Here is a 26,288-nt window from a genome sequence, read left to right on the forward strand (position 1 = left end):
AGGCGCGGCGGCGGCGGCGCCGTAAAACAAGATGGCGGCGCCCAGCGAGCCCCCCCCCCCCACCCGCCCCGCCGCCGCCATTTGCCCACCCCGCCTGGAGGCGGAGCGGGGCCAGGCGGAGAGCGGCGGATCGTTCCTCACAGTCACTCAACTCCGCGCCTCGTTGGAAGCCGCCGGGACCGGGCGGGTTGTGGAGGGAGAGGGGGGGGGGGGGGGGGGGGGGGGGCAGAGCGGCTCTGGGAGCCGCCATGTTGTACGGCGGGAGGAGGCGGGGCGAGGCGCCGGAAGCCGCTTCCGGTTCCGGTGGCGGGTGCGGCGCGCGCCGCGGGGGGGCGGACGTGGAGTCGCTGGCCGAGCGGGAGGTAAACACAGGCCGCGGCCCCGCCTTGGGGGGGGGGGGGGGGCGTTAGTGGGGGGGTTTGGGGGGGGCCAGGAGGGTTGGGGGGGGCTTAGGGGGTGTTGGGGGGGGGGTGTTGGGGTGGGAGGGGCCATGAGGGAGGGGGACGGGGGTGGGGGGACACTGAGGGGATATGGGGGACGGTGCGTTCGGGGGGGCGTTAGGGGGATGGGGGGGGCATTGGGGGGCTACAGGGGTCGCTGGAGGGTGGGGGGGGCGTTGGGGGGGCTACGGGGGTCACTGGAGGGGTGGGGGGCATGGGGGGGGCTACAGGGGTCACTGGAGGGGTGGGGGGGCTACAGGGGCCATTGGAGGGATGTGGGGGGCATTGGGGGGGCTACAGGGGTCACTGGAGGGGTGGGGGGGCATTAGGGGGGCATTAGGGGTCACTGGAGGGGTGGGGGGGCATTGGGGGGGTACAGGGGTCACTGGAGGGGTGGGGGGGCATTAGGGGGGCTACAGGGGTCATTGGAGGATGGGGGGGCATTGGGGAGGCTATAGGGGTCACTGGAGGGATGTGGGGGGGCATTGGGGGGGTACAGGGGTCACTGGAGGGGGGGGGGGCTACGGGGGTTACTGGAGGGGTGGGGGGACATTGGGGGGGCTACAGGGGCCATTGGAGGGATGTGGGGGGGGCTACGGGGGTTACTGGAGGATGGGGGGCATTGGGGGGGCTACAGGGGTCACTGGAGGGGTGGGGGGCATTGGGGGGGCTACAGGGGTTACTGGAGGGGTGGGGGGCATTGGGGGGGCTACAGGGGTCACTGGAGGGGGTGGGGGGGCTACGGGGGGTCTATGGGGGTTACTGGAGGGGTGGGGGAGGCATTGAAGGGCTATTTGGGGGGGGGATGGGGGGGCAGTGCCATGGCGGGGGCTGTTTGGGGGGGGCTGTTAGAGGAACAGGGGCATTGGAGAAGGGGGGGGGATATGTGGGGGCACTGGAGGGGTCTAGGGGGAGGGGATTTGCTGGGGGGGGGGGCGCCACGTGGGGTTTGGGGGAGGGGCTGACTTTTTCCCGGTTGTTTTCCAGCCCCCCCCCCCCTCCCCCCCCTCCCATCTCGTTCCGGCCGATCCAGCTCCCGGCTCGTCGTCCCTGGGGGGTGGGGGGGTGTCTCTTCCAGGGGTGGGGGGCATCCCCCCCCCCCCTCCCCCCCTCCCCAAATGAACTAGGGCCCCTTGCTGTGCGCGGGGGGGGGCTGGCGCTGAATGGCCCCCCCGCTGGGATGCTGCCCCCCCCCCCCCCTGAAGCGGAGCGGGACCCCGCGACGTCGCCTGGAGTGGGGGGGGGGATCCCGCCATGGGGGACGCGGAGGAGGGGGCTGCTCTGGGGGGCAAACGGGGGAGACGGCCGGCAGACCCCTCCCGGGCAGCTGGGGGGCTCCCTGGGGGGGGGGAGGGGAGGAGGAGGAGGGGGGGGGCGACCGTAGCGGGGGGGGCGTGCGAGGGCGAGGAGCCCGGGACACCCCCAAAAGTGGTCGGGGAGGAGGAGGAGGAGGAGGAGGAAGAGCTGGACCCCAGGATACAGGTGAGGAGAATCTTTTTCCCAGTTTCCCCCATTTGTATTTTTATTTTTTATTATTTATAATTTTTTTTTTTTTGGGGGGGGGGTCGCGTTTCGCTCCCCTCACCCCCCGTTTGGGTTCTGCCCCCCCCCCAGGAGGAGCTGGAGCATCTCAACCAGGCCAACGAGGAGATCAACCGCGTGGAGCTGCAGCTGGATGTGAGCGGCGCCACCAGTCCGCAACTGGTCCCCATCCCCGGTCCTGAACTGGTCCCCATCCCCCGTCCAGAACTGGTCCCCATCCCCGGTCCTGAACTGGTCCCCATCCCCCGTCCTGAACTGGTCCCCATCCCCCGTCCTGAACTGGTCCCCCCCATCCCCGGTCCTGAACTGGTCCCCCCATCCCCGGTCCTGAACTGGTCCCCATCCCCGGTCCTGAACTGGTCCCCCCATCCCCGGTCCTGAACTGGTCCCCCCCATCCCCGGTCCTGAACTGGTCCCCCCATCCCTGGTCCTGAACTGGTCCCCATCCCCAGTCCTGAACTGGTCCCCATCCCCGGTCCTGAACTGGTCCCCCCATCCCCGGTCCTGAACTGGTCCCCCCATCCCCGGTCCTGAACTGGTCCCCCCATCCCCAGTCCTGAACTGGTCCCCCCATCCCCAGTCCTGAACTGGTCCCCCCATCCCCGGTCCTGAACTGGTCCCCATCCCCAGTCCTGAACTGGTCCCCCCATCCCCGGTCCTGAACTGGTCCCCCCCATCCCCGGTCCTGAACTGGTCCCCCCATCCCTGGTCCTGAACTGGTCCCCATCCCCAGTCCTGAACTGGTCCCCATCCCCGGTCCTGAACTGGTCCCCCCATCCCCGGTCCTGAACTGGTCCCCCCATCCCCGGTCCTGAACTGGTCCCCATCCCCGGTCCTGAACTGGTCCCCCCCATCCCTGGTCCTGAACTGGTCCCCATCCCCAGTCCTGAACTGGTCCCCATCCCCGGTCCTGAACTGGTCCCCCCATCCCCGGTCCTGAACTGGTCCCCCATCCCCGGTCCTGAACTGGTCCCCCCATCCCCGGTCCTGAACTGGTCCCCATCACCAGTCCTGAACTGGTCCCCATCCCCGGTCCTGAACTGGTCCCCATCCCCGGTCCTGAACTGGTCCCCATCCCCAGTCCTGAACTGGTCCCCATCCCTGGTCCTGAACTGGTCCCCCATCCCCAGTCCTGAACTGGTCCCCATCCCCGGTCCTGAACTGGTCCCCATCCCCGGTCCTGAACTGGTCCCCCCATCCCCGGTCCTGAACTGGTCCCCCCATCCCCGGTCCTGAACTGGTCCCCCCCATCCCCGGTCCTGAACTGGTCCCCCCATCCCCGGTCCTGAACTGGTCCCCCCATCCCCGGTCCTGAACTGGTCCCCATCCCTGGTCCTGAACTGGTCCCCCCATCCCCGGTCCTGAACTGGTCCCCCCCATCCCCGGTCCTGAACTGGTCCCCATCCCCGGTCCTGAACTGGTCCCCCCATCCCCAGTCCTGAACTGGTCCCCCCATCCCCGGTCCTGAACTGGTCCCCATCCCCGGTCCTGAACTGGTCCCCCCATCCCCAGTCCTGAACTGGTCCCCCCATCCCCGGTCCTGAACTGGTCCCCCCATCCCCGGTCCTGAACTGGTCCCCATCCCCAGTCCTGAACTGGTCCCCATCCCCGGTCCTGAACTGGTCCCCATCCCCGGTCCTGAACTGGTCCCCCCATCCCCGGTCCTGAACTGGTCCCCATCCCCCCCATCCCCGGTCCTGAACTGGTGTCACCCCGTCCCCATCCCCGGTCCTTAACTGGGGCCCCTGCCCCCCCCCAGTCCTTAACTGGTGTCCCCGCCCCCAGTCCTGAACTGGTGTCCCCGTTGTCCCCACCCCCAGTCCTGAACTGGTGTCCCCGTGTGTCCCCCAAGTCCTGAACTGGTGTCCCCGTCCGTCTCCCCCCACCCCCAGTCCTGAACTGGTGTCCCCGTGCGTCCCCCAAGTCCTGAACTGGTGTCCCTGTCCGTCTCCCCCACCCCCAGTCCTGAACTGGTCTCCCCGTGTGTCCCCCCGGTCCTTAACTGGTCTCCCCGTGTGTCCCCCCGGTCCTTAACTGGTCTCCCCGTGTGTCCCCCTGGTCCTTAACTGGTCCCCCCAGTCCTTAACTGGTCTCCCGGTGTGTCCCCCCGGTCCTTAACTGGTCTCCCGGTGTGTCCCCCCGGTCCTTAACTGGTCTCCCGGTGTGTGTCCCCGGTCCTTAACTGGTGTCCCCGTGTGTCCCCCCGGTCCTTAACTGGTGTCCCCCCGGTCCTTAACTGGTCTCCCCGTGTGTCCCCCCGGTCCTTAACTGGTCTCCCCGTGTGTCCCCCCGGTCCTTAACTGGTCTCCCCGTGTCCCCCCGGTCCTTAACTGGTCTCCCCGTGTGTCCCCCCGGTCCTTAACTGGTCTCCCGGTGTGTCCCCCCGGTCCTTAACTGGTCTCCCGGTGTGTGTCCCCGGTCCTTAACTGGTGTCCCCGTGTGTCCCCCCGGTCCTTAACTGGTGTCCCCCCCGGTCCTTAACTGGTCTCCCCGTGTGTCCCCCCGGTCCTTAACTGGTCTCCCCGTGTGTCCCCCCGGTCCTTAACTGGTCTCCCCGTGTGTCCCCCTGGTCCTTAACTGGTCTCCCCGTGTGTCCCCCCGGTCCTTAACTGGTCTCCCCGTGTGTGTCCCCGGTCCTTAACTGGTCTCGCCGTGTGTCCCCCCGGTCCTTAACTGGTCTCCCCGCGTCCCTAACTGGTCCTCTAGCCTTTGTCCCCCGGTTCTCGTCCTACCAGCCCCCCTCCCCCTGCCCCTCCCCCCTTCCTCCCCTGCAGCTCCCCGCTGCTCTTTGGGGGCTCCTTGGTCTCTCTGGCTGCTGTGTGTGTGTGTGGGGGGGAGGGGGGATGCTGGGGGCGGGGGAGGGGGGAGGGGATGGGTGCCGGGCGACCGACCGTTGTGCCCGGTGGCCCGGCAGGACGCCCGCACCGCCTATCGCCGCATCCTTTCCGAATCCGCCAGGAAACTCAACGCCCAGGGCTCCCAGTTGGGCAACTGCATCGAAAAGGCTCGACCCTACTACGAAGCCCGGCGCCTCGCCAAGGAGGTACCGATCCCCTCCCCGGGGGGGGGGGTGGTGGTGGTGGTGGGTGGGGTCTTCCCCGTTGTCACCCCGTCGTCCCCAGGCGCAGCAGGAGACGCAGCGGGCGGCCCTGCGGTACGAGCGCGCCGTCAGCATGCACAACGCCGCCCGCGAGATGGTGTTCGTGGCCGAGCAGGGCGTCGTGGCCGATAAAAACCGCCTGGATCCCACCTGGCAGGAGATGCTCAACCACGCCACGCGCAAAGTACGCGGGGGGGGGAGGGGTCTCCATCCTCGTCGAGGGGGGTGGGATGCAAAGGGACCCCCCCCCCAAATTCTGAAGGGTTGGGGGGGTGCCGTCAGGTGAACGAGGCGGAGGAGGAGCGGCTGTGGAGTGAGCAGGAGCACCTGGGGGGGGGTCTCCATCCCCATTAGGGGGGTGGGATGCAAAGAGACCCCCCCCCAAATTCTGAAGGGGTAGGGGGGGACCCACCTCCCAAATTGTGAAGGGGTGGGGGGTGCCATCAGGTGAACGAGGCGGGGGAGGAGCGGCTGTGGAGTGAGCGGGAGCACCCGGGGGGGGTGTCTCCATCCCTATTAGGGGGGTGGGATGCAAAGGGACCCCCCCCCCAAATTGTGAAATGGGTTGGGGGTGCCGTCAGGTGAACGAGGCGGAGGAGGAGCGGCTGCGGAGCGAGCGGGAGCACCCGGGGGGGGTCTCCATCCTCATTGAGGGGGTGGGATGCAAAGGGACCCCCCCCAAATTCTGAAGGGGTAGGGGGGGGACCCACCTCCCAAATTCTGAAGGGGTGGGGGGTGCCGTCAGGTGAACGAGGCGGAGGAGGAGCGGCTGCGGAGCGAGCGGGAGCACCCGGGGGGGGGTCTCCATCCTCATTGAGGGGGTGGGATGCAAAGGGACCCCCCCCAAATTCTGAAATGGGTGGGGGGTGCCGTCAGGTGAACGAGGCGGAGGAGGAGCGGCTGCGGAGCGAGCGGGAGCACCCGGGGGGGGTCTCCATCCCTATTAGAGGGGTGGGATGCAAAGGGACCCCCCCCAAATTCTGAGGGGGTGGGGGGGGGACCCTCCCCCAAATTCTGAAGGGGTGGGGGTGCCGTCAGGTGAACGAGGCGGAGGAGGAGCCGCTGCGGAGCGAGCGGGCGCACCAGGGGGGGGGTCTCCATCCCTATTAGAGGGGTGGGATGGAAAGGGACACCCCTCCCAAATTCTGAGGGGGGGGGGGGGGGACCCTCCCCCAAATTCTGAAGGGGTGGGGGGTGTCGGCAGGTGAACGAGGCGGAGGAGGAGCGGCTGCGGAGCGAGCGGGAGCACCAGCGCGTCACGCGGCTGTGCCAGCAGGCCGAGGCCAAGGTGCAGGCGCTGCAGAAATCCCTCAAGCGCGTCATCGTCAAGAGCAAACCCTACTTCGAGCTGAAAGCCCAGTTCAACCAGATCCTGGAGGTACTGGGAAAGCTGGGGGAGGGGGCAGGGGGAAGCGGGGCGACGCCAGATCAGAACCGGTCCCTACACTGGCCCTTTAACTGGTCCCTCGGTCTTTGTCACCCAGTGCATCACCAGCCCCTAACTGGTCCTTTAACTGGTCCCTCGGTCCTTGTCCCCCAGCACATAACCAGTCCCTAACTGGTCCTTTAACTGGTCCCTCGGTCTTTGTCCCCCAGTCCCTAACTGGTCCTTTAACTAGTCCCTCGGTCTTTGTCCCCCAGCACATAACCAGTCCCTAACTGGTCCTTTAACTGGTCCCTCGGTCTTTGTCCCCCAGCACATAACCAGTCCCTAACTGGTCCTTTAACTGGTCCCTCGGTCTTTGTCCCCCAGCACGTAACCAGTCCCTAACTGGTCCTTTAACTGGTCCCTCGGTCTTTGTCCCCCAGCACATAACCAGTCCCTAACTGCCCCCCCCGGTCCCTAACTGGTCCCCCACGTCCCTAACTGGTCCCTAGGCTTTGTCCCCCACCCCATAACCAGTCCCTAACTGGTCCCTCAGTCTTTGTCCCCCAGCCCCCCACATCCCTGACTGGTCCCCCCAGTCCCTAACTGGTCCTTCATTCTTTGTCCCCCAGTCCGTTACCAGTCCCTAACTGCCCCCCCCAGTCCCTAACTGGTCCCTAGGCTTTGTCCCCCACCCCATAACCAGTCCCTAACTGGTCCCTCACGTCCCTAACTGGTCCCTCACATCCCTAACTGGTCCCCCACGTCCCTAACTGGTCCCCCACGTCCCTAACTGGTCCCTAGGCTTTGTCCCCCACCCCATAACCAGTCCCTAACTGGCCCCCCCAGTCCCTAACTGGTCCCTCAGTCTTTGTCCCCCAGCCCCCTCGGGCCGCTGAGGGGCGCGGGGATCCCGTTTTGGGGTGGGGGTGGGGGGGGATGCGGCTGCTTTCCGCTGGCTTTTGGGGTGAGGGGGGAGCGGGGAGGAGAAACGGGTGGGTGGGGGGGGACCCTCCTCCTCCCCCCCCCTCGCGTTGGGGGACCCTCCTCCTCCCCCCCCTCACATTGGGGGACCCTCCTCCTCCCCCCCTGGTGTTGGGGGACCCTCCTCCTCCCCCCCCCCTCGCATTGGGGGACCCTCCTCCCCCCCCCCCTCGCGCTGGGGGGACCCTCCTCCTCCCCCCCTCATGTTGGGGGACCCTCCTCCTCCCCCCCCCTCATGTTGGGGGACCCTCCTCCTCCCCCCCCTCGCGTTGGGGGACCCTCCTCCCCCCCCCCTCGCGCTGGGGGGACCCTCCTCCTCCCCCCCTCATGTTGGGGGACCCTCCTCCTCCCCCCCCTCGCGTTGGGGGACCCTCCTCCCCCCCCCCTCATGTTGGGGGACCCTCCTCCTCCCCCCCTCATGTTGGGGGACCCTCCTCCTCCCCCCCTCGCGTTGGGGGACCCTCCTCCCCCCCCCCCTCGCGCTGGGGGACCCTCCTCCTCCCCCCCCCTCATGTTGGGGGGACCCTCCTCCTCCCCCCCTCATGTTGGGGGACCCCTCCTCCTCCCCCCCCTCGCGTTGGGGGACCCTCCTCCCCCCCCCCTCGCGCTGGGGGACCCCTCCTCCTCCCCCCCCTCATGTTGGGGGACCCTCCTCCTCCCCCCCCTCGCGTTGGGGGACCCTCCTCCCCCCCCCCCTCGCGCTGGGGGACCCTCCTCCTCCCCCCCCTCGCGTTGGGGGTCCCTCCTCCTCCCCCCCCCCTCGCGCTGGGGGACCCTCCTCCTCCCCCCCCCTCGCGCTGGGGGACCCTCCTCCTCCCGCCCCTCACATTGGGTGGCCCTTCTCCTCCCCCACCTCACATTGGGGGACCCTCCTCCTCCCCCCCTCGCGTTGGGGGACCCTCCTCCTCCCCCCCCTTGCATTGGGGGACCCTCCTCCTCCCCCCCTCGCGTTGGGGGTTCCTCCTCCCCCCCCCCCTCGCATTGGGGGACCCTCCTCCTCCCCCCCCTCGCATTGGAGGACCCTCCTCCTCCCCCCCCTCGCGTTGGGGGGTCCTCCTCCTCCCCCCCTCGCGTTGGGGGACCCTTCTCCTCCCCCCCCTCACATTGGGTGGCCCTTCTCCTCCCCCACCTCACATTGGGGGACCCTCCTCCTCCCCCCCTCGTGTTGGGGGACCCTCCTCCTCCCCCCCCCTCGCATTGGGGGACCCTCCTCCCCCCCCTCGCGCTGGGGGACCCTCCTCCTCCCCCCCCTCACATTGGGTGGCCCCTCTCCTCCCCCCCCCCTCACATTGGGGGACCCTCCTCCCCCCCCTCGCGCTGGGGGACCCTCCTCCTCTCCCCCCTCACATTGGGTGGCCCTTCTCCTCCCCCACCTCACATTGGGGGACCCTCCTCCTCCCCCCCTAACGTTGGGGGACCCTCCTCCTCCCCCCCCCCTCGCGCTGGGGGTTCCTCCTCCTCCCCCCCCTCACATTGGGTGGCCCTTCTCCTCCCCCCCTCACATTGGGTGGCCCTTCTCCTCCCCCCCCCCTCACATTGGGGGGTCCTCCTCCTCCCCCCCCCTCACATTGGGGGACCCTCCTCCTCCCCCCCCCTCACATTGGGTGGCCCTTCTCCTCCCCCCCCTCACATTGGGTGGCCCTTCTCCTCCCCCCCCACACATTGGGGGGTCCTCCTCCTCCCCCCCCTCACGTTGGGGGACCCTCCTCCTCCCCCCCTCGCGTTGTGTGGCCCTCCCCCCCCCCCCCCTCGCGCTGGGGGGCCGTGGTGGCCGACGCCGTCTCCCCCAGGAGCACAAGGCCAAGGTGACGGCGCTGGAGCGGTCGGTGTCGCAAGCCAAAACCCGCTACTCGGTGGCGCTGCGCAACCTGGAGCAGATCAGCGAGCAGATCCACGCGCGCCGCCTGCAGCGCCTCGTCCTTCGCCGGGCTTCACCGGTGGGAGCCGAAACCAGCCCCCGGCACGTCGGTCCCGAGGTGGGGGTGACGGGAGGGACACGGCTGGGGGCCGAGTGCCCCCCGGCCGACACTCTCTCGGTGCTCAGCCTTCAGACCATCGCCTCCGACCTGCAGAAGTTCGACTCGGTCGAACATTTGTTGGGTCTGTCGGACGCTGCCAGCCTCAACAGCGACGAGCTGGAGGGACGGGAGCAGCGCCGGGGCGCACAGGGTCACTTCAAACATCACCGTAGCATCAGCCTTTAGCCCCCCCACCCCCCACCCCCCCCCAAAAAAGGCTTTTCCCCTCCCCCGGGGACCCCCGAAAGCCGACGGGGCTCGGTGGGTGCCGCCGTTACCTCCCGCAGAGGCCACGGGGGGGGGGGAGGCCGGTGCCGCTTGGAGGCCCCTCGTTGACAGAGGTGATGCCCTCCGCGGGGGGGGTGTGGGTTTTGGTGGGCTTCGCCCCTCTGAACTTGGTGGAGAAGGTGGGGGAAGGGGGGCGGCAGTGGCAGAGCCCATCCCCCCCCCCCCAGTGCCCGGCGCTGGGACGCGGCGTTACGCTGCTGCGCGTTGGGTGTTGGCAGCGAGCGGCTGGGTGGGCGACGCTGCTAACGACGCTGCTAACGACGCTGCTCTCGCGGCTCCTGCTCCACCCCTTAAATCTTGGGGCGGGGGGATGCTCTACCGTGGCCCCCACCCACCAAGGACTACGGGGGGGGGGGGAGGGGCAACACCCCCCTACCCATCCCCTCCTCCTTCCGCCCCTCCTCCCCCCAAATTTCAGACAGTTCTTCGGGGATTATTTTCCCCTTTTTTTTTTTTGCCAGCAAAAAGGTGAGGCTGAAGCCGAATTGCACTAACAGGACTCGGAGGGGGGAGGGGGATGGGGGAGGGGGAGGCCCCCACTGCAGCCGTTTCGGGGTACAGGGGGTGGGGGGGGGGCTGCGGCCGTGCCGGGGCTGTGATGAGAACCGCGCTGGTTCGAGGCAGCCCCGGGGGTGGGGGTGTGGGGGGGGGTCGTTTGGAGTGTTATTATTTTTCCGGCGAGTAAAATTTATCCCCCCCTCCCCTCCCCCTCCACTTCCATGTGGTTTTATTCGCTCCGTCGCACCCGGGGTACCCCTCCCCCAGGCCCCCCTCCCCGATATTCTGGGATCTGGGGAAGGGTTGGAAACTTCCAGGCGGGAACAAGGGCTTCGGGAACGGGATTGTTGCGGCCCCGTGGCGGCGGTTTTGCTTCCTGAGGTTTTAAAAATCCATCGCGGGGACAGGGTGGAATCACCGAAGCTTGAAAAACGCAGGGAATGGCCCCAAATATTATTAACGTGAATAAAAATCACCGTTATTAGTAAATTACGTTCGCATTCCCGCCCTAAATTCTCCTTATTCGTGGCTAAAAAAAATTACAACTTTTAAAAGTATCTCGATTCCCCTCTGAATTCCCCTCTTAATTCCCCAAAGGGTCGATTTTAATGAGTTTAATTTGCCCGTTTACTTGATTTTTTTTTTAAAAAAATAATAATACAGATTTCCTTTGGAGCAGCGTTGCGTTTTGGGGTAACATCAGGCTGTTTTGGGGGGCACAAAGTGTTGTTCCTGCTCTTTCCCCTGGATTTCGCCCGGCATTTCAGAGCCAGCTGGAAGGATTTGCAGGGAAAAATTGGAATTTTGGGGGGGAAATAGGGAAAAATGGGGAGGGGGGGGTGGGGTTCAGTGCCTTGATTTTGCTTGGGGAAGGGGCCCAGGAGACCGGGACCACCCCCCCCCCCCACACACACACAATTGGGGTATCCTGGGGTTTATGGCTGGGAAGGGATGAAGCTGGTGCACCCCCCGCCCACCCTCCCCCCTCAAGGATTTGGGGGTCCTGTTGCTGCCCCCCCCCCCCCCAAACCGCAGCGGGATAAGGCGCCCAGCACCCCAAGGGATTTGGGGGTCCCCTCACCCCAAAACACGGTGGGGTGAGGCGCCCATCGCCCAAACAGATACGGGGGTCCCCATCTCATGCATCCAGCACGGGGCGGGGGGGGGGGAACCGGGAATCCCCCACCGAGCCGTTTGCATCTGAAGTGACAAATACATTTTTGGGGTCAGCCCCCACTTTAGGGTGCCCCCCCCCGTCCACCACCACTTTTTTTTTTTTTGGGGGGGGTGGGGAGTGATGCTCAGGAGCCCCTACGGGGGCAATTCCTCCTCCTGCCCTTGTTTTTTCTCGCCTGCCGAGCTCCATCCCGCATTTTTTTCCTCCCCGGGGGGTTGGGGACGCGGCGGCTGGTGGAGCCGCTGGTGCTTGAGCAAACCGGAGCGGACGCTGAACCTCCTCCCGCAAACCGGGCAGGGGTACGGCTTCTCTCCCGTATGGATCCGTCGATGCCGACGGAGGTTGGAGCTTTGGACGAAGCGTTTCCCGCAAGCCGGACACTCGTAGGGTCGCTCTCCCGTGTGGAGCCGCCGGTGGATAACGAGGACGGAGCGAGCGCCGAAGCCTTTCCCGCATTCCCCGCATTTATAAGGTTTTTCACCCGTGTGTAACCCCTGATGTCGGATCAAACTGGAGCTGACCCGGAAAAGTTTCCCGCACTCCCAACACCTATAGGGGGTCTCGCCGGCGTGGGATCGCTTGTGGATTAGAAGATCCGAGCTCTGGACGAAGCTTTTCCCGCACTCCGGGCACTTGTAGGGTTTTTCTCCCGTATGCCGCCCTCGGTGGCGGGTGAGGTGGGACCGTTCGTTAAAAGATTTCCCGCAAAACGAGCAGGAAAAAGGTTTTTCACCCGTGTGGGTTCGACGGTGTTGGATGAGATCCGAGCTTTGCCCGAAGCTTTTCCCGCATTCCGGACATTTGTAGGGTTTTTCTCCGGTGTGGATACGTTGATGACGGAAAAGATTGGAACGAGCGCTGAAACATTTCCCGCATTCGGGACAGACGTAGGGAATATCATCCGGGCGGCTCCGGGAAGGCGGGATACGATCAGCCTTCAAGTTTTTCCCGTAAGGAATTTCCATCCCGTGCAGGCGCTGATGGCGGAGGAGGTTGGAGCGGCGGCTGAAGCATTTCTGGCACTCGGGACAGCGGTGGGGTTTTTCCCCCGTGTGGGTTTTTTGATGGGAATTCAGGTGGGAATTCCAGGTAAAAGTTTTCCCACATTTCAAACAGGGATAAGGACGTTCCCCAGAGTGGATGCGTTGGTGGCGGAGGAGGTAGGCGCTGTGGTTGAAGCTCTTCCCGCACTCGGTGCATAAAAACCTTTTATCCCTCGGGATCGGGTCCTCCGGGGCCTCAAACCCCTTTCCAGGGGGGAGGGGATGAGCCGGATCCGTTCCCGGGGGGTTTTCCTGGTGGACCGATGTGCTCGTTCCAGTGCTGGCTGGTCCCTCACCTGCTGGGAAATCGGGGATGAAGGCAGGGAGGGAGGGGGAGGGATTTGGGAGGAGGAAAGAGGGGGAGGGGGAGGGATTTGGGAGGAGGAAAGAGGGGGAGGGGGAGGGATTTGGGAGGGGGGATTTGGGAGGAGGAAAGAGGGGGATGGGGAGGGATTTGGGAGGAGGAAAGAGGGGGATGGGGAGGGATTTGGGAGGAGGAAAGTGGGGGAGGGGGGATTTGGGAGGAGGAAAGAGGGGGATGGGGAGAGATTTGGGAGGAGGAAAGGGGGATGGGGAGGGATTTGGGAGGAGGAAAGTGGGAGGGGGGATTTGGGAGGAGGAAAGAGGGGGAGGGGGGGATTTGGGAGGAGGAAAGTGGGAGGGGGGATTTGGGAGGAGGAAAGAGGGGGAGGGGGGATTTGGGAGGAGGAAAGAGGGGGAGGGATTTGGGAGGAGGAAAGTGGGAGGGGGGATTTGGGAGGAGAAAAGAGGGGGAGGGGGGATTTGGGAGGAGGAAAGAGGGGGAGGGGGGATTTGGGAGGAGGAAAGAGGGGGATGGGGAGAGATTTGGGAGGAGGAAAGGGGGATGGGGAGGGATTTGGGAGGAGGAAAGTGGGAGGGGGGATTTGGGAGGAGGAAAGAGGGGGAGGGGGGATTTGGGAGGAGGAAAGTGGGAGGGGGGATTTGGGAGGAGGAAAGAGGGGGAGGGGGGATTTGGGAGGAGGAAAGAGGGGGAGGGGGGATTTGGGAGGCGGAAAGAGGGGGAGGGGGGATTTGGGAGGAGGAAAGGGGGGGAGGGGGAGATCTGGGGGGAGGCACCGTGGGAGTGGGGGAGGTTTTGCGGGGTCGGGGGGATGTGGACCCACTCACCCGGCGAGGCCGATGCCTCGCGGTTCTGCATGGCTGTGAAGCCCCCTCCTCCCCCAGCCCCCGAAACAGCAAACGCCTCCGTCGGTCCCTGCGGTCCCCCAAACCAGGAGGGATCCAGGGAGGGGCAGGGGGTTGCGAGGTCCCTCGAGGCGGGGGGGGGGGTGTCCCCATTCAGACCCTGGAGGGATAAAGGGGGTTGCGTTAGCCGGTGTGATGGTTAAAGGGGCCCAGCATCCCCCTGGAGGGGCTCGGGAGCCCCCTCACTGGTACCCACCGGAATCCGGGAGAGGAGCGGGAGGGAAATGCCGAGGCTGGGGAGGGGGGGGGGGGGTCTCTAGTTGGGGTTCAGAGTTGGGATGGTCCCTGGTATTGGGGGTGAGGGATCAGCTCCCCCACTATGTCCTGACCTGGGCAGGCCCGGGACCGAGCTGAGCATCCCTGGGGTCAGGTGGAGCATCCCTGGGATCCGCTGGGGCATCCGGGGTGGAGCAGGGCATCCCTGGGACCAGGCAGAGCATCCCCCGGGCCAAGCCCAGCCGCTCTGGTACCCAGCACCTTCAGGGCCGTGCAAAGCATCCCCGAGACAGGGCTGAGCATCCCTGGGATGGCGAAAAGCATCCCTGGGACCGGCCAAGGCGTCCCAGGACCAGGAAATGCCTTCCCACGACTGAGATGAGCACCACTGGGACCCAGCAGAGCACCCCTGGGAGAGGGAAAAGCATCTCTGGGACCGGGTAGTGCATCCCCTGGACCAGGAAAAACATCTCTGGACCAGCTAGTGCATCTCCTGGACTGGGAAAAGCATCTCCTGGACTGGGAAAGGCATCCCCCGGGCCAGGTAGGGCATCCCTGAACCGGGAAGAACATTTCTGGACCGGGTAGGGCTTCCCATGGATCGGGAAGAGCATCTCTGAACCGGGAAAAGCATCCCTGGGACCAGGCAGAGCATCCCCCGGGCCAAGCCCAGCCGCTCTGGTACCCAGCACCTTCAGGGCCGTGCAAAGCATCCCCGAGACAGGGCTGAGCATCCCTGGGATGGCGAAAAGCATCCCTGGGACCGGCCAAGGCGTCCCAGGACCAGGAAAAGCGTTCCCACGACTGAGATGAGCACCACTGGGACCCAGCAGAGCATCCCTGGGAGAGGGAAAAGCATCCTTGGGACCGGCCAAGGCGTCCCAGGACCAGGAAAAGCGTTCCCACGACTGAGATGAGCACCACTGGGACCCAGCAGAGCATCCCTGGGAGAGGGAAAAGCATCCCTGGGACCGGCCAAGGTGTCCCAGGACCAGGAAAAGCGTTCCCACGACTGAGATGAGCACCACTGGGACCCAGCAGAGCATCCCTGGGAGAGGGAAAAGCATCTCTGGGACCGGGTAGTGCATCCCCTGGACCAGGAAAAACATCTCTGGACCAGCTAGTGTATCTCCTGGACCAGGAAAAGCATCTCCTGGACTGGGAAAGGCATCCCCCGGGCCGGGTAGGGCATCCCTGAACCGGGAAGAACATTTCTGGACCGGGTAGGGCTTCCCATGGATCGGGAAGAGCATCTCTGAACCGGGAAAAGCATCCTGTGGACCAGGAAAAGCATCCCCTGGACCAGTTAAAACATCTCCAAACGGGTAGGGCATCCCGTGGACCGGGAAGAGCATCCCGAGGACCGGGAAGGGCATCCCCTGGACCGGGAAGGGCATCTCCGAACCGGGAAAAGCATCTCCGAACCGGGAAAAGCACCCCGTGCACCGGGAAATGCATCTCTGAACCGGGAAAAGCATCCCGGGGACCGGGAAGGGCATCCCGTGGACCGGGTAGGGCATCTCCGAACCGGGAAATGCATCTCCGAACCGGGAAATGCATCTCCGAACCGGGAAATGCATCTCCGAACCGGGAAAAGCGGCCCGGGACCGGGAAAAGCATCCCGGGGACCGGGTAGGGCATCTCCGAACGGGGAAATGCATCCCGTGGACCGGGTAGGGCATCTCCGAACCGGGAAAAGCGGCCCGGGACCGGGAAAAGCATCCCGGGGACCGGGTAGGGCATCTCCGGACCGGGAGAAGCATCCCGGGGACCAGGCAGGGCATCTCCGAACCGGGTAAGGCATCTCCGGACCGGGAGAAGCATCCCGGGTCCCCCCCGCGTCCGGCCGGAGCCCCTCCCGAAGCCGCCCCCCGCCTCCCCCGGTACCTGCCGGCTCCGACCTCCCCCTCCGCTTCCTCCGGGAGGGGCGGCCCTTTCCTGTGTCCTCCCACACCGAGCCGGCCTGCAACAGGCGCCGGGGAGCGGGGGGAGGGGTGTTCACGTGGAGGGGGGGGGGTCCAGCCATCCGGCTGCCTCCCCCCGAGCATCCTCGGGGGCGCTGGGGGGGGCGGGCGGGGTGCGGAGGAGGGGGTCGGCGGGGTAGTTCCCCGTTTTTCCGTGGAAACAGCAGATTTCCTACGGGAATCGAGGCAGATTGTTTTGTACGATCGTTAAAATAAAAAAAATAAAGGGGGGGGGGGGGTGCGGCGGGGGTTGAAGGGGGTCCCCAAAGCATTGCTCGCCCCCCAAGAATGAAGCCCTGAGCTCCACCAAGCCCCGATGGCAGAAAAAGGTGGGAAATTGGGAAGCTCCTTTTTATTTTCCCCCTTTTTCCTCCGAAATTGGGCACAAATCAGGAAAAAAAAAAACCCAAAAAAAACCCACCCATGAAATTTAGCTTCATCCTTAAAAAAAAAAAAAAAATCTTTTAAAATTTTTTTTTTGGGGTGCTGCTCTCCTGTGAGAAGTTGGGCACAATGATCCTTATGGATCCCTTCCAACTTGAGATATTCCACGATGGGAGAAGGTTGGCCACGATGGGAGAAGGTTGGCCACAATGGGAGAAGGTGTTGGCCACGATGGAAGAAGGTTGGCCACGATGGGAGAAGGTGTTGGCCACGATGGGAGAAGGTTGGCCACGATGGGAGAAGGTGTTGGCCACGATGGGAGAAGGTGTTGGCCATGATGGGAGAAGGTTGGCCACGATGGGAGAAGGTGTTGGCCACGATGGGAGAAGGTGTTGGCCATGATGGGAGAAGGTTGGCCACGATGGGAGAAGGTTGGCCACGATGGGAGAAGGTTGGCCACGATGGGAGGTGTTGGCCACGATGGGAGAAGGTGTTGGCCACGATGGGAGAAGGTGTTGGCCACGGTGGGAGAAGGTGTTGGCCACGATGGGAGAAGGTTGGCCACGGTGGGAGAAGGTTGGCCACGGTGGGAGAAGGTGTTGGCCACGGTGGGAGAAGGTGTTGGCCACGGTGGGAGAAGGTTGGCCACGGTGGGAGAAGGTTGGCCACGATGGGAGAAGGTTGGAAGAGGCTTCCTGGAGCTGGTCCCCCTTTGGAGATGCTGAAGGATACGGACGTGGGTCTAGAAGTCCTTGCTTGAGCTGGTTGGAGTGGATCATCTCCAGGTCTTGGCTCCAAACCTCCATCCACCGGGGATGTGGGGGGGTTTGGTGGGACACTTTGGGATCCTGCATCAGCACCTCTGTCCTTGCAGGTGACAGGACCGTGGATGGTGAGGAGGATGGAGCCCGAACCCTGATGGAGCCCGAACCCTGATGGAGCCCGAACCCTGATGGAGCCCAACTCTTCTCCGTGATGCCGGAGGAGGCAGGGGTGGGGACGCTGCAGGAGCAGCACGGATGTCCTCGTCACACGGATGTTGGGTTCTTTAGAGCCTGTAGTTGTATCTGACTTTCTCGAAGGAACAAAGGAACCAAGCTCATCTCAGCGTCGTGTGGAGAAACCCAAGACAGGAGCCACCTCTGCAGCTGCTCCGGGGCAAGACGCTTCCCCCCGACACGGCTTTTCCTCGCCGGCTATTTTTGGCTTTGCTGGAGCGGTTGGATTTGCCCTTCAGGGAACAACCCGTGTGAAACCTTTGGGTTTGGGAGGGCATCGCAATCCTTTGATGTTGCTCCCCCATATCCCTCTTCATCCCGTTTTTTTTTTTTTTTTTCCCCCCAGATTAAGACTTTGGAGGCAGTTTTGTTCCATTTTTATAATTTCCCCGTAGCACAGCCACCACAATTACTCCAGCATTAAAAAAAAAAAAAAAAAGAAAAAAAAAAAGAAATTCCTACGTATTTTTTATGCATTTATTAAGACACTTATCCATGGAAACCTTCCCCAAAGAAATGTAAGGAATATATACGTATTCCACACAGACCCCTTCCCCCCAACCCTGGCAGCAATTTAATTAAGACAACAGAAATTTAATATCGATCTAAAAATAAAGACCCCACCCCATTCCCCTCCTGGCACCGTTCCCCCCCGCAGATGTTTCCTCAGAACCTTCTGCTCCAGCAGAGCCAAGTCCAGGACTCTGGGGGGGGGGGGGGGGGGGGGGGGGGAGGTTCTTGGGTTGGACCCCAAAATCGGGTCGTGCCCAGGGGGTCTGTGCCCCATGGCAGAGCTGTGGGGTGGCAATGGGGCTGGCACCGGCTCCTCGTCCCTGGGGTGGGTGCGGGGACGGTGGCTGAGGGAACAGTGTCCCCTGGGGTTGGGGGGGTTGCACCTTGGGGTGCTCAGCCCTTCCCCAATCCATGGGGTGGGAGGGGGTCCGCTCTTCTTCCCCAGTAAGTCCTCCAAGGTGTTGGTGCTGCTCGCTTCTCCCCAGGGACCTGCTTGGGAAGTGATGCTTTGAGCTGCGAACCCCTTTGAGGACGTCCTGAACCCCTTGGAGATGTGCTGAACACCTCTGAGACATCCTGAACCCTTTTGGAGACATCCTGAACCCCTTGGAGATGTGCTGAACACCTCTGAGACATCCTGAACCCTTTTGGAGACATCCTGAACCCCTTGGAGATGTGCTGAACACCTCTGAGACATGCTGAACCCTTTTGGAGACATCCTGGACCCCTTGGAGATGTGCTGAACACCTCTGAGACATCCTGAACCCTTTTGGAGACATCCTGAACCCCTTGGAGATGTGCTGAACACCTCTGAGACATCCTGAACCCTTTTGGAGACATCCTGGACCCCTTGGAGATGTGCTGAACACCTCTGAGACATGCTGAACCCTTTTGGAGACATCCTGAACCCCTTGGAGATGTGCTGAACACCTCTGAGACATGCTGAACCCTTTTGGAGACATCCTGAACCCCTTGGAGATGTGCTGAACACCTCTGAGACATCCTGAACCCTTTTGGAGACATCCTGGACCCCTTGGAGATGTGCTGAACACCTCTGAGACATCCCGAACCCTTTTGGAGACATCCTGAACCCCTTGGAGATGTGCTGAACACCTCTGAGACATGCTGAACCCTTTGGAGACATCCTGAACTCCTTGGAGATGTGCTGAACACCTCTGAGACATCCCGAACCCTTTTGGAGACATCCTGGACCCCTTGGAGATGTGCTGAACACCTCTGAGACATCCTGAACCCTTTTGGAGACATCCTGAACCCCTTGGAGATGTGCTGAACACCTCTGAGACATGCTGAACCCTTTTGGAGACATCCTGGACCCCTTGGAGATGTGCTGAACACCTCTGAGACATGCTGAACCCTTTTGGAGACATCCTGAACCCCTTGGAGATGTGCTGAACACCTCTGAGACATGCTGAACCCTTTTGGAGACATCCTGGACCCCTTGGAGATGTGCTGAACACCTCTGAGACATGCTGAACCCTTTTGGAGACATCCTGGACCCCTTGGAGATGTCCTGCAGAGCCACCCTAAAAAAAAAAACCAACCATTTTGGAGGCTGAAGGTACCCGCGGACATTAACTACCCTGACCATGCCCACTTGGGACCCCCACCACCCCCTGCCCACGGCCTAGGGGCTCTATTGAAAGCCCAGCCCTGGGGATCTTCATCCTTCTGCAGAATTCTTGGTGGAGCATCCATGCGCGACCTGCCCCGTGGGCTGCCAGCCTGGCTTGCCCTTGGCTTGGTGGGATCTGGCCATGGTTGGTGGTGCCCCTTGGAGTCTTAGGGGTGGGGGTGGGGTGGGGTGGGGTGTTAATTTACTTTCTTCTCCTTGGGGTTCACTGGCAGATGTTTGGAGCATCCCTAGGGACACGGTGGGACCCAATCCTCCCCCACCGCCCGAGTGGAGTGGCGTTTTGGGGTTAAAAAGGTGGTTTTGGTGCCACTGCCCTCTTGGCTACCCAAGTGGCCGTGACTGATAGGGCTCAGCTGGTGAAGGCTTGACACTTCCCTCCACCCCGACACATTTTTACTGGATTTTGTGGGCATCTTGCACCGGAAAACGCACATTTTGAACTGCAGGATTAGTGGCAACTGGGCTTCCACCTGGGGCAACCCAACTGGAAACCCAACCAAAAGGAAAAAGGGGCGAAAAAAAAAAAAAAAAAAACCCTTGGAAAACTGGATCTTGATGTGGTTTGAAGCCCTCCAAAGCCAACGGAAGAGGAACGACCCCGGGAAAAGGACTGCAGCGCTGGCCGGGGTAGCTAGGCTCTAATTTATTACTACTCATGGAAAGAAAGCGACTCCAAAAAAAAAAAAAAAAATAATTAAAAATAAAAATAAGACGCGAGCCGTGGTGACAAGGCGAGGCGGTCCCCGAAAGCGGACACGGAGGGGACCGTTGACAAGCAGCACAGCGACACGTCCACGCCGGTTTCGGAAGCACGGACAACACCAGAAAATATATAAATTTCACTTAAATCACAGTTTGGTGTGGGTTCCCACCCCCCCTCCCCCCCAGCATATACCCGCTGAAGTTCTTCGACCTCTTTTCGGGGTGGCTTTTGTCCCTTGTGGCTCCGTTGGGGACCCTGCGCCCCACGGCACGGTCACCGTGTCCTCCTAAAACAATTACTTGAACCTTGGGGGAAGGTTCTAGACTTCATCCCTGTCCCTCCTCTTCCTCCCCCTTCCCCACATTCCATTCATGAGGTCCTGGGCTCTGAAGGGTGGTGGGGAGGGGGTCTCCTCACATCCCCCCCCCCCCCCCTTGGTGACCCCACCCACAGAGCACTGGAGAGGTGACCAAGCCACATCATCTCACCATGCCCTTGATTTTGGGCTAATTTGGCCCAAATTGGCCAGAGAGCCCCAAGGCAGGACAGTGCCTGCGCGGGAGCGTGTAATTAGCGCGCTCATTAATGCACAATTAGTGCAAGGGCATGGTGAGCACCAACAACATGCTCATTAATGCATAATTAATGCCACGCTGGGGTGATTTGGAGGTGGGCGCCAAAAGCCACCCCCAACGGCAGCTCCCATTGACTGTTGGCCAAAATCGAGGCAAGAACATGAGATTTTGGGGCTCCTTCTAACGAGTTTCTTCCCCCAAAGTGGGGCTGGTGCTGCCTTCAGGGCAGCTCCCTGGGGGAACGTTGGGGATCTGAACCCGCTGGGGGTCTCTGGAGGGTCCCCCCACAACGCAAAGACAGAATTAACATCCTCGGTGACATCAGGGTTGGGCCAGCAGTGACATCTCGGTTGTGCCATCCCGGTTGTGCCACCGGTGACATCCTGGTTGAGCAACCGTTGACGTCGTGGTTGTACCATCAAGGACATCCCGGTTGTGCCACCGGTGACATCCTGGTTGAGCAACCGTTGACATCGTGGTTGTACCATCAAGGACATCCTGGTTGTACCATCAAAGACATCCCGGTTGTGCCACCGGTGACATCCTGGTTGAGCAACCGTTGACATCATGGTTGTACCATCAAGGACATCCTAGTTGTACCATCAAGGACATCCCGGTTGTGCCACCGGTGACATCCTGGTTGAGCAACCGTTGACGTCATGGTTGTACCATCAAGGACATCCTGGTTGTACCATCAAGGACATCCCAGTTGTGCCAGCAGTGACATCCCGGTTGTGCCAGCAGAGATGTCCTGGTTCCACCATCAGTGACACCGCGGTGGTGGCATCGGTGACACCCCAGTTTTCAGCAGGGTAGGCCGGGAAGCCAGGCAGGTCCCCAGACACGTTGCATGGAGCCGGGGACAATCCTCAGGCCAGGGGATGGTGCAGCTCCGCATCCCGCTGCGCATCCCTTCTCCTCCATCCATCACACCTCCAAGCTTCACAATCCTTGAGCAAACACCCGGAGTCAATTCCTTCTGCTCTGGGCATTAATTTTTTTTTTTTTTTTTTTTTTTTAAATTCTTATTTTTTTCCACATCCGATGGTCTGGCAGCAATTCCCGGCACTGCCGCATCCGACGCCGGCTTGGCTCCCGCTTCCCGCAGCCATGTGCTCCGGTACTTCCTCGGGACGGTTGTTTTTACCCCTTTCTCTATTTTTATCACTGACTTTTTTTTCATTCCATACATCCTTTGCTTTCTTTTCCTCCTTTTTCATTTTCTACGTTTTTTTTTTTTTTTTTTACATATTTTGACATTTTTCCTCTTTTTTTTTTGCACCTACGTTACTACCTGGTCTGCTTGCCGATATTTATTTCTTCAATAAACGCGATGAGTCCTTCCCATAGCATCTCTGCACCTCTTCAATTATTTCGTTTTCAGTCAAAACCTTCCCATTTCCAGCAATTTCAGCAACTTCTTACTTTTCCAAAAGTCTTATTTCACCTTTTTATTCTCTTTCGGGGAAAAAACCAAAGTCATTCTCAGCCTTAATTCTTTTTCTTCTGCATTTCTTTTGATGATTTTACATTTTGCGTGTAACCTATTCTGGGTTTTTTTAGCGTTTTTTTGGGTTGTTTCTTCTTGAATTTTAAATTCTTCTGCATTTATTTTCCCCCGAGAAGCCCTCGCTCTCCCGGTAATGGGGAGGAATTGGGAAATGGGAGAAATCAGGATTTCAGGCAGCAAAAAAAAGCACTGCCGCCGCCTTTTCCCGATAGTACCGAAATGCGCCAAATCCCGCCCCGAGGGACGGAGCAAAAGCAAACATAAAAATTCAGGAAAACTAGTAATAATAATAATAATAATAATAAAAAAAACAAACCCCACCACAAATGCATGAAAGTTTTTGCAAAGTCCGTGTGGAAAAGGAAAAAAAAACCCCAAACCCCACCAAAATATTCCATTAAGTGCCTGATCAATGACATCACAAAATCGTGTGGTTTTGCCCCAAAGTTATTTTCTTTCTGAATGGAAAAAAATAATAAAAGAAAACCCTGACTGGCTCCGTTTCTGAGGAATGAGGTGGGATAAGACGAGCTCAGGGAGACGCTGCAGGAGACGAGGATGTGGAAATATCCCAGAGTCCCTTGCGGCAGCTCCGGGGTGGGCAGAAGGTGATGCGGCAGCGTGGGAAAACCGCCGTTTTTGCCATTTTTTCTCCCAAAATGCTCCAAGGTGGGACCAGAGGGTGGTACGTGGGTGGGGGTGATGACGTGGAGCTACATCCGATGAGGAGCAGAGGGGCGAGGTGGGATGAGCGGGGGGGGGGCACCGATGGGAGATGCTGGTTGAGCGGTGGGGTGGGAAGTGGGGTGGCTTGGATGGAGGTTGGGGTGCTGGTGTGGAGCTGGGGGGATGCTGGGGTGGGGGCACCCGGTGCCAGCAGCGCGCTCATTAATTATCCATAAAGGCTGAACGGCTCCGGGTGGGAATAAGCCCCCCCCAACACCGGGGCTTCGAGGCCGGCCCAGGATGGGTGTTGGGCGAGCGGCTGGGGAGGCTGGGAGGAGGATGGAGCCGGGGGCTGTGGTCAGGGTTAGAGCAGCCGCCTCATCCCCTAATTAGATCGTTAATTAGCCACCGAGGCTGAAGGGCTCCGGGCAGGAGCAGCCCCCCCAGCGACGAGTCGTTGAGGCCAGTGCCGGCTGGGTGTTGGGCGAGCGGCTGGGGAGGGTGGGGGAAGGATGGAGCCGGGGCTGCAGCCAGGGTCCCTCGCGCCCCAATTAGCAAGATTATTAATTAGCCCCGAAGGCTGAAAGGCTCCGAGCAAGAACGGGCTCCCCAACAACGGGCCTTGGAGGTCAGCCCCAGTTGGGTGTTGGGCGAGCGGCTGGGGAGGTTGGGAGGAGGACGGAGCCACAGGACGAAGGGGACTTGCCCATCCTCTAATTAGAGAGATCGTTAATTAGCCACCGAGGCTGAAGGGCTCTGGGCAGGAACAAGCTCCCCACAACACCGGGGCTTTGAGGCCGACCCAGGATGGGTGTTGGGCGAGCGGCTGGGGAGGCTGGGAGGAGGATGGAGCCACAGGACGAAGGGGACTCTCCCATCCTCTAATTAGCGAGATCGTTAATTAGCCACCGAGGCTGAAGGGCTCTGGGCAGGAACAAGCTCCCCACAACACCGGGGCTTCGAGGCCGACCCAGGATGGGTGTTGGGCGAGCGGCTGGGGAGGCTGGGAGGAGGATGGAGCCGGGGGCTGTGGTCAGGGTTAGAGCAGCCGCCTCATCCCCTAATTAGATCGTTAATTAGCCACCGAGGCTGAAGGGCTCCGGGCAGGAGCAGCCCCCCCAGCGACCAGTCGTTGAGGCCAGCGCCGGCTGGGTGTTGGGCGAGCGGCTGGGGAGGCTGGGAGGAGGACGGAGCCGTGGCCAGGGCCGGGCACCGCTCAGTTGATCAGGGAGGGGGTCTGGGCCCCCGAGGCGGGGGCCGAGGGGAACGACGGGTGGGGGAAGGCGCGGGCAGGGAAGGACAGGGCCCACGGCAGGTCCAGCGCGGGGCTGGACAGGGAAGGGATGGGCAGGGGCGAGGGGGAGGCGGGGAAGGAGGGCAGCGAGGGGATGGGGGCCACCGAGCCCCCCAACGGCGGCGAGAAGGTGGCGCCGGAGAAGGCGCCGGAGGGGGGCAGAGGGCTGGCGGCGGCGGCGGCGCTGGCGGCGGCGGCGGCTTTGGGCTTGTCCCCGGCGTGGGTGCGCTGGTGCCGGTTGAGGTGGGAGCTGCGGCTGAAGCACTTGCCGCACTCGGGGCACTTGTAGGGCTTCTCGCCGGTGTGGACGCGCTGGTGGATGGTGAGCTCCGAGCGCTGGATGAAGCTCTTGCCGCACTCGGGGCACTGGTAGGGCTTCTCGCCGAGATGGATGCGCTGGTGCTTGATGAGGTTGGAGGAGACGCTGAAGCACTTGCCGCAGACGTTGCACTTGTAGGGTTTCTCCCCGGTGTGCATCCGGCGGTGCTTGGTGAGGTCCGACTTCTGGATGAAACCCTTCCCGCAGTCGGGACACTTGTAGGGCTTCTCGCCAAGGTGGGTCCGTTGGTGCTTGATGAGGTTGGAGCGGACGCTGAAGCTCTTCCCGCAGTCCCCGCACTTGTAGGGCTTCTCTCCCGTGTGCATCCGCCGATGCTTCACCAACGCCGAATTTTGCCCAAAGCTCTTCCCGCATTCGGGACAGGTATAGGGTTTCTCCCCGGTCTGCGTCCCTTGGTGCTTGACGTTCTCCGCCCGGTACGTGAAGCTCTTCCCACACTCGCTGCACTTATGGGTCCTCTCTGGTGCCGGTCGGGCGCGGGCACCCCAAAGAAAGCTCTTGCCGCAATCGGTGCATTTACAGGCTCGTTCGGTGGTGGTGGTCAACAGCCGCCGGCGCTTGCTGGAGGCCAAGAAGCTCTTCCCGCAGTCGGTGCACTGGCAGGGCTGCTCGGCACCGGCGTGGACCCGTTGGTGCCTCTCCAAGTGGGAGCTCTGGGAGAAGCTCTTCCCACAATCGCCGCAGCGGTAGGGCTTCTCACCCATGTGGATACGGCGATGCCGGTCCAGGTGGGAGCTCCAGGCGAAGCTCTTGCCGCAGTCCCCGCACTGGTAGGGTTTGCCGGCGGCGTGGCTGCGTTGGTGCTGCAGCAAGGCGGCGTTCAAGCCGAACCCCTTCCCGCACTCCCCGCACTTGTAGGGCTTCTCGCCGGCGTGGGTGCGCCGGTGCTTGGCCAACGCCGCGCTCTTGGTGAAGCCCTTCCCGCACTCGCCGCACTGCAAGGGCTTCTCGGGGCTTTTGGAACCTTCGGCGCCGCGGGGAGCCGGGCAGCGCCCGCAGTCGGTGCAACGGCAAGCGGGTTCGCCGGCCGCGGCGTGGGTCCGGCGATGCCGGTCGAGGTGGGAGCTCCAACTGAAGCTCTTCCCGCACTCCGGGCAGGCGTAGGGCTTTTCGCCGGTGTGGATCCGGCGATGCCGCTCCAGATGCGAATTCCAGTTGAAGCCCTTCCCGCAATCCCCACATTTGTAGGGTTTTTTCCTCCAGGTGTAATTTTTGGTGCTTGACCAAACTGGCGCTGGCTGGGAAACTCTTCCCGCAGACGCCGCACTGGCAAGGCGCCGCGCCGGCACCGGCGCCGGCGTGCACCCGTTGATGCTGGATGAACGCTGAGCCCACGCTGAAGGTCTTGCCGCAGTCGGGGCACTTGTAGGGTTTCTCACCGGCGTGCCGGCGTTGGTGGGTGATGAGGGTTGAGCTGAGCCGGAAACATTTGCCGCATTCAGGGCATTTATGGGGGCGTTCGGTGCCTCGCCGGCGTTTGTTGAAGGCTGAAGCGAAAGCCAACGCTTTGCCCGCAGTCGTGGCAGCGGCCGTGGCCAAGCAAGCTGCGCGGCGGAAATTTCTTGAAGCCTCGGTGGCCGGATTTTGCCTGTCGCTTGCCCGATGGCTTTCGGGGCTGGTTCTCTGGTTTTTGGGGACCGTCGCTGGGCTTCGTCCCCTCCGCGCTGGCGGGGCTGGTCCCCTTGGGCTTCCCCGCTGGCGTCGCCTCGGTGTCGACCTTCTCCAGCTCGCCCGGTGGCGGATCTTCCTCTTCATTCTCGCTCAACAACCCATCGTCTACAGGGAAGA

The 26,288-nt window shown here is 62.4% G+C and overlaps 2 protein-coding genes across 2 annotated transcripts; one reads left to right on the plus strand and one right to left on the minus strand.

Annotated features, from left to right (window-relative positions):
• The first annotated feature begins 1,459 nt into the window (after positions 1 to 1,459).
• SH3BP5L (SH3 binding domain protein 5 like) lies at positions 1,460 to 10,724 on the plus strand. The gene is made up of 6 exons (XM_040581392.1): positions 1,460 to 1,922; positions 2,055 to 2,117; positions 4,897 to 5,025; positions 5,105 to 5,266; positions 6,287 to 6,460; positions 9,223 to 10,724. Exons 1-6 carry the CDS (start codon positions 1,695 to 1,697, stop codon positions 9,634 to 9,636), a joined length of 1,170 nt encoding a protein of 389 aa, XP_040437326.1. The 5' UTR covers positions 1,460 to 1,694; the 3' UTR covers positions 9,637 to 10,724.
• Positions 10,196 to 26,271, minus strand: LOC121082050 (zinc finger protein 271-like). The gene is given in 3 exon segments (XM_040581393.1): positions 10,196 to 12,619; positions 24,366 to 25,693; positions 25,695 to 26,271. Coding segments are annotated over 3 exon segments (2,961 nt in total). The 5' UTR covers positions 26,256 to 26,271; the 3' UTR covers positions 10,196 to 11,547.
• Between the last annotated feature and the right edge of the window lie 17 nt (positions 26,272 to 26,288).

The sequence above is a fragment of the Falco naumanni genome, unplaced genomic scaffold (assembly GCF_017639655.2).
Source record: "Falco naumanni isolate bFalNau1 unplaced genomic scaffold, bFalNau1.pat scaffold_215_arrow_pat_ctg1, whole genome shotgun sequence".
In the NCBI taxonomy this organism is placed as follows: Eukaryota; Metazoa; Chordata; class Aves; order Falconiformes; family Falconidae; genus Falco; species Falco naumanni.

What these genes read in the sequence shown, in the direction of transcription:
- SH3BP5L (XM_040581392.1), top strand. Translation starts at nt 1,695, where the DNA reads ATGGGGGACGCGGAGGAGGGGGCTGCTCTGGGGGGCAAACGGGGGAGA. An exon ending in TCAACCACGCCACGCGCAAA is followed by an intron (nt 5,267 to 6,286) that starts GTACGCGGGGGG and finishes GGGTGTCGGCAG; the next exon opens with GTGAACGAGGCGGAGGAGGA. An exon ending in AGTTCAACCAGATCCTGGAG is followed by an intron (nt 6,461 to 9,222) that starts GTACTGGGAAAG and finishes CGTCTCCCCCAG; the next exon opens with GAGCACAAGGCCAAGGTGAC.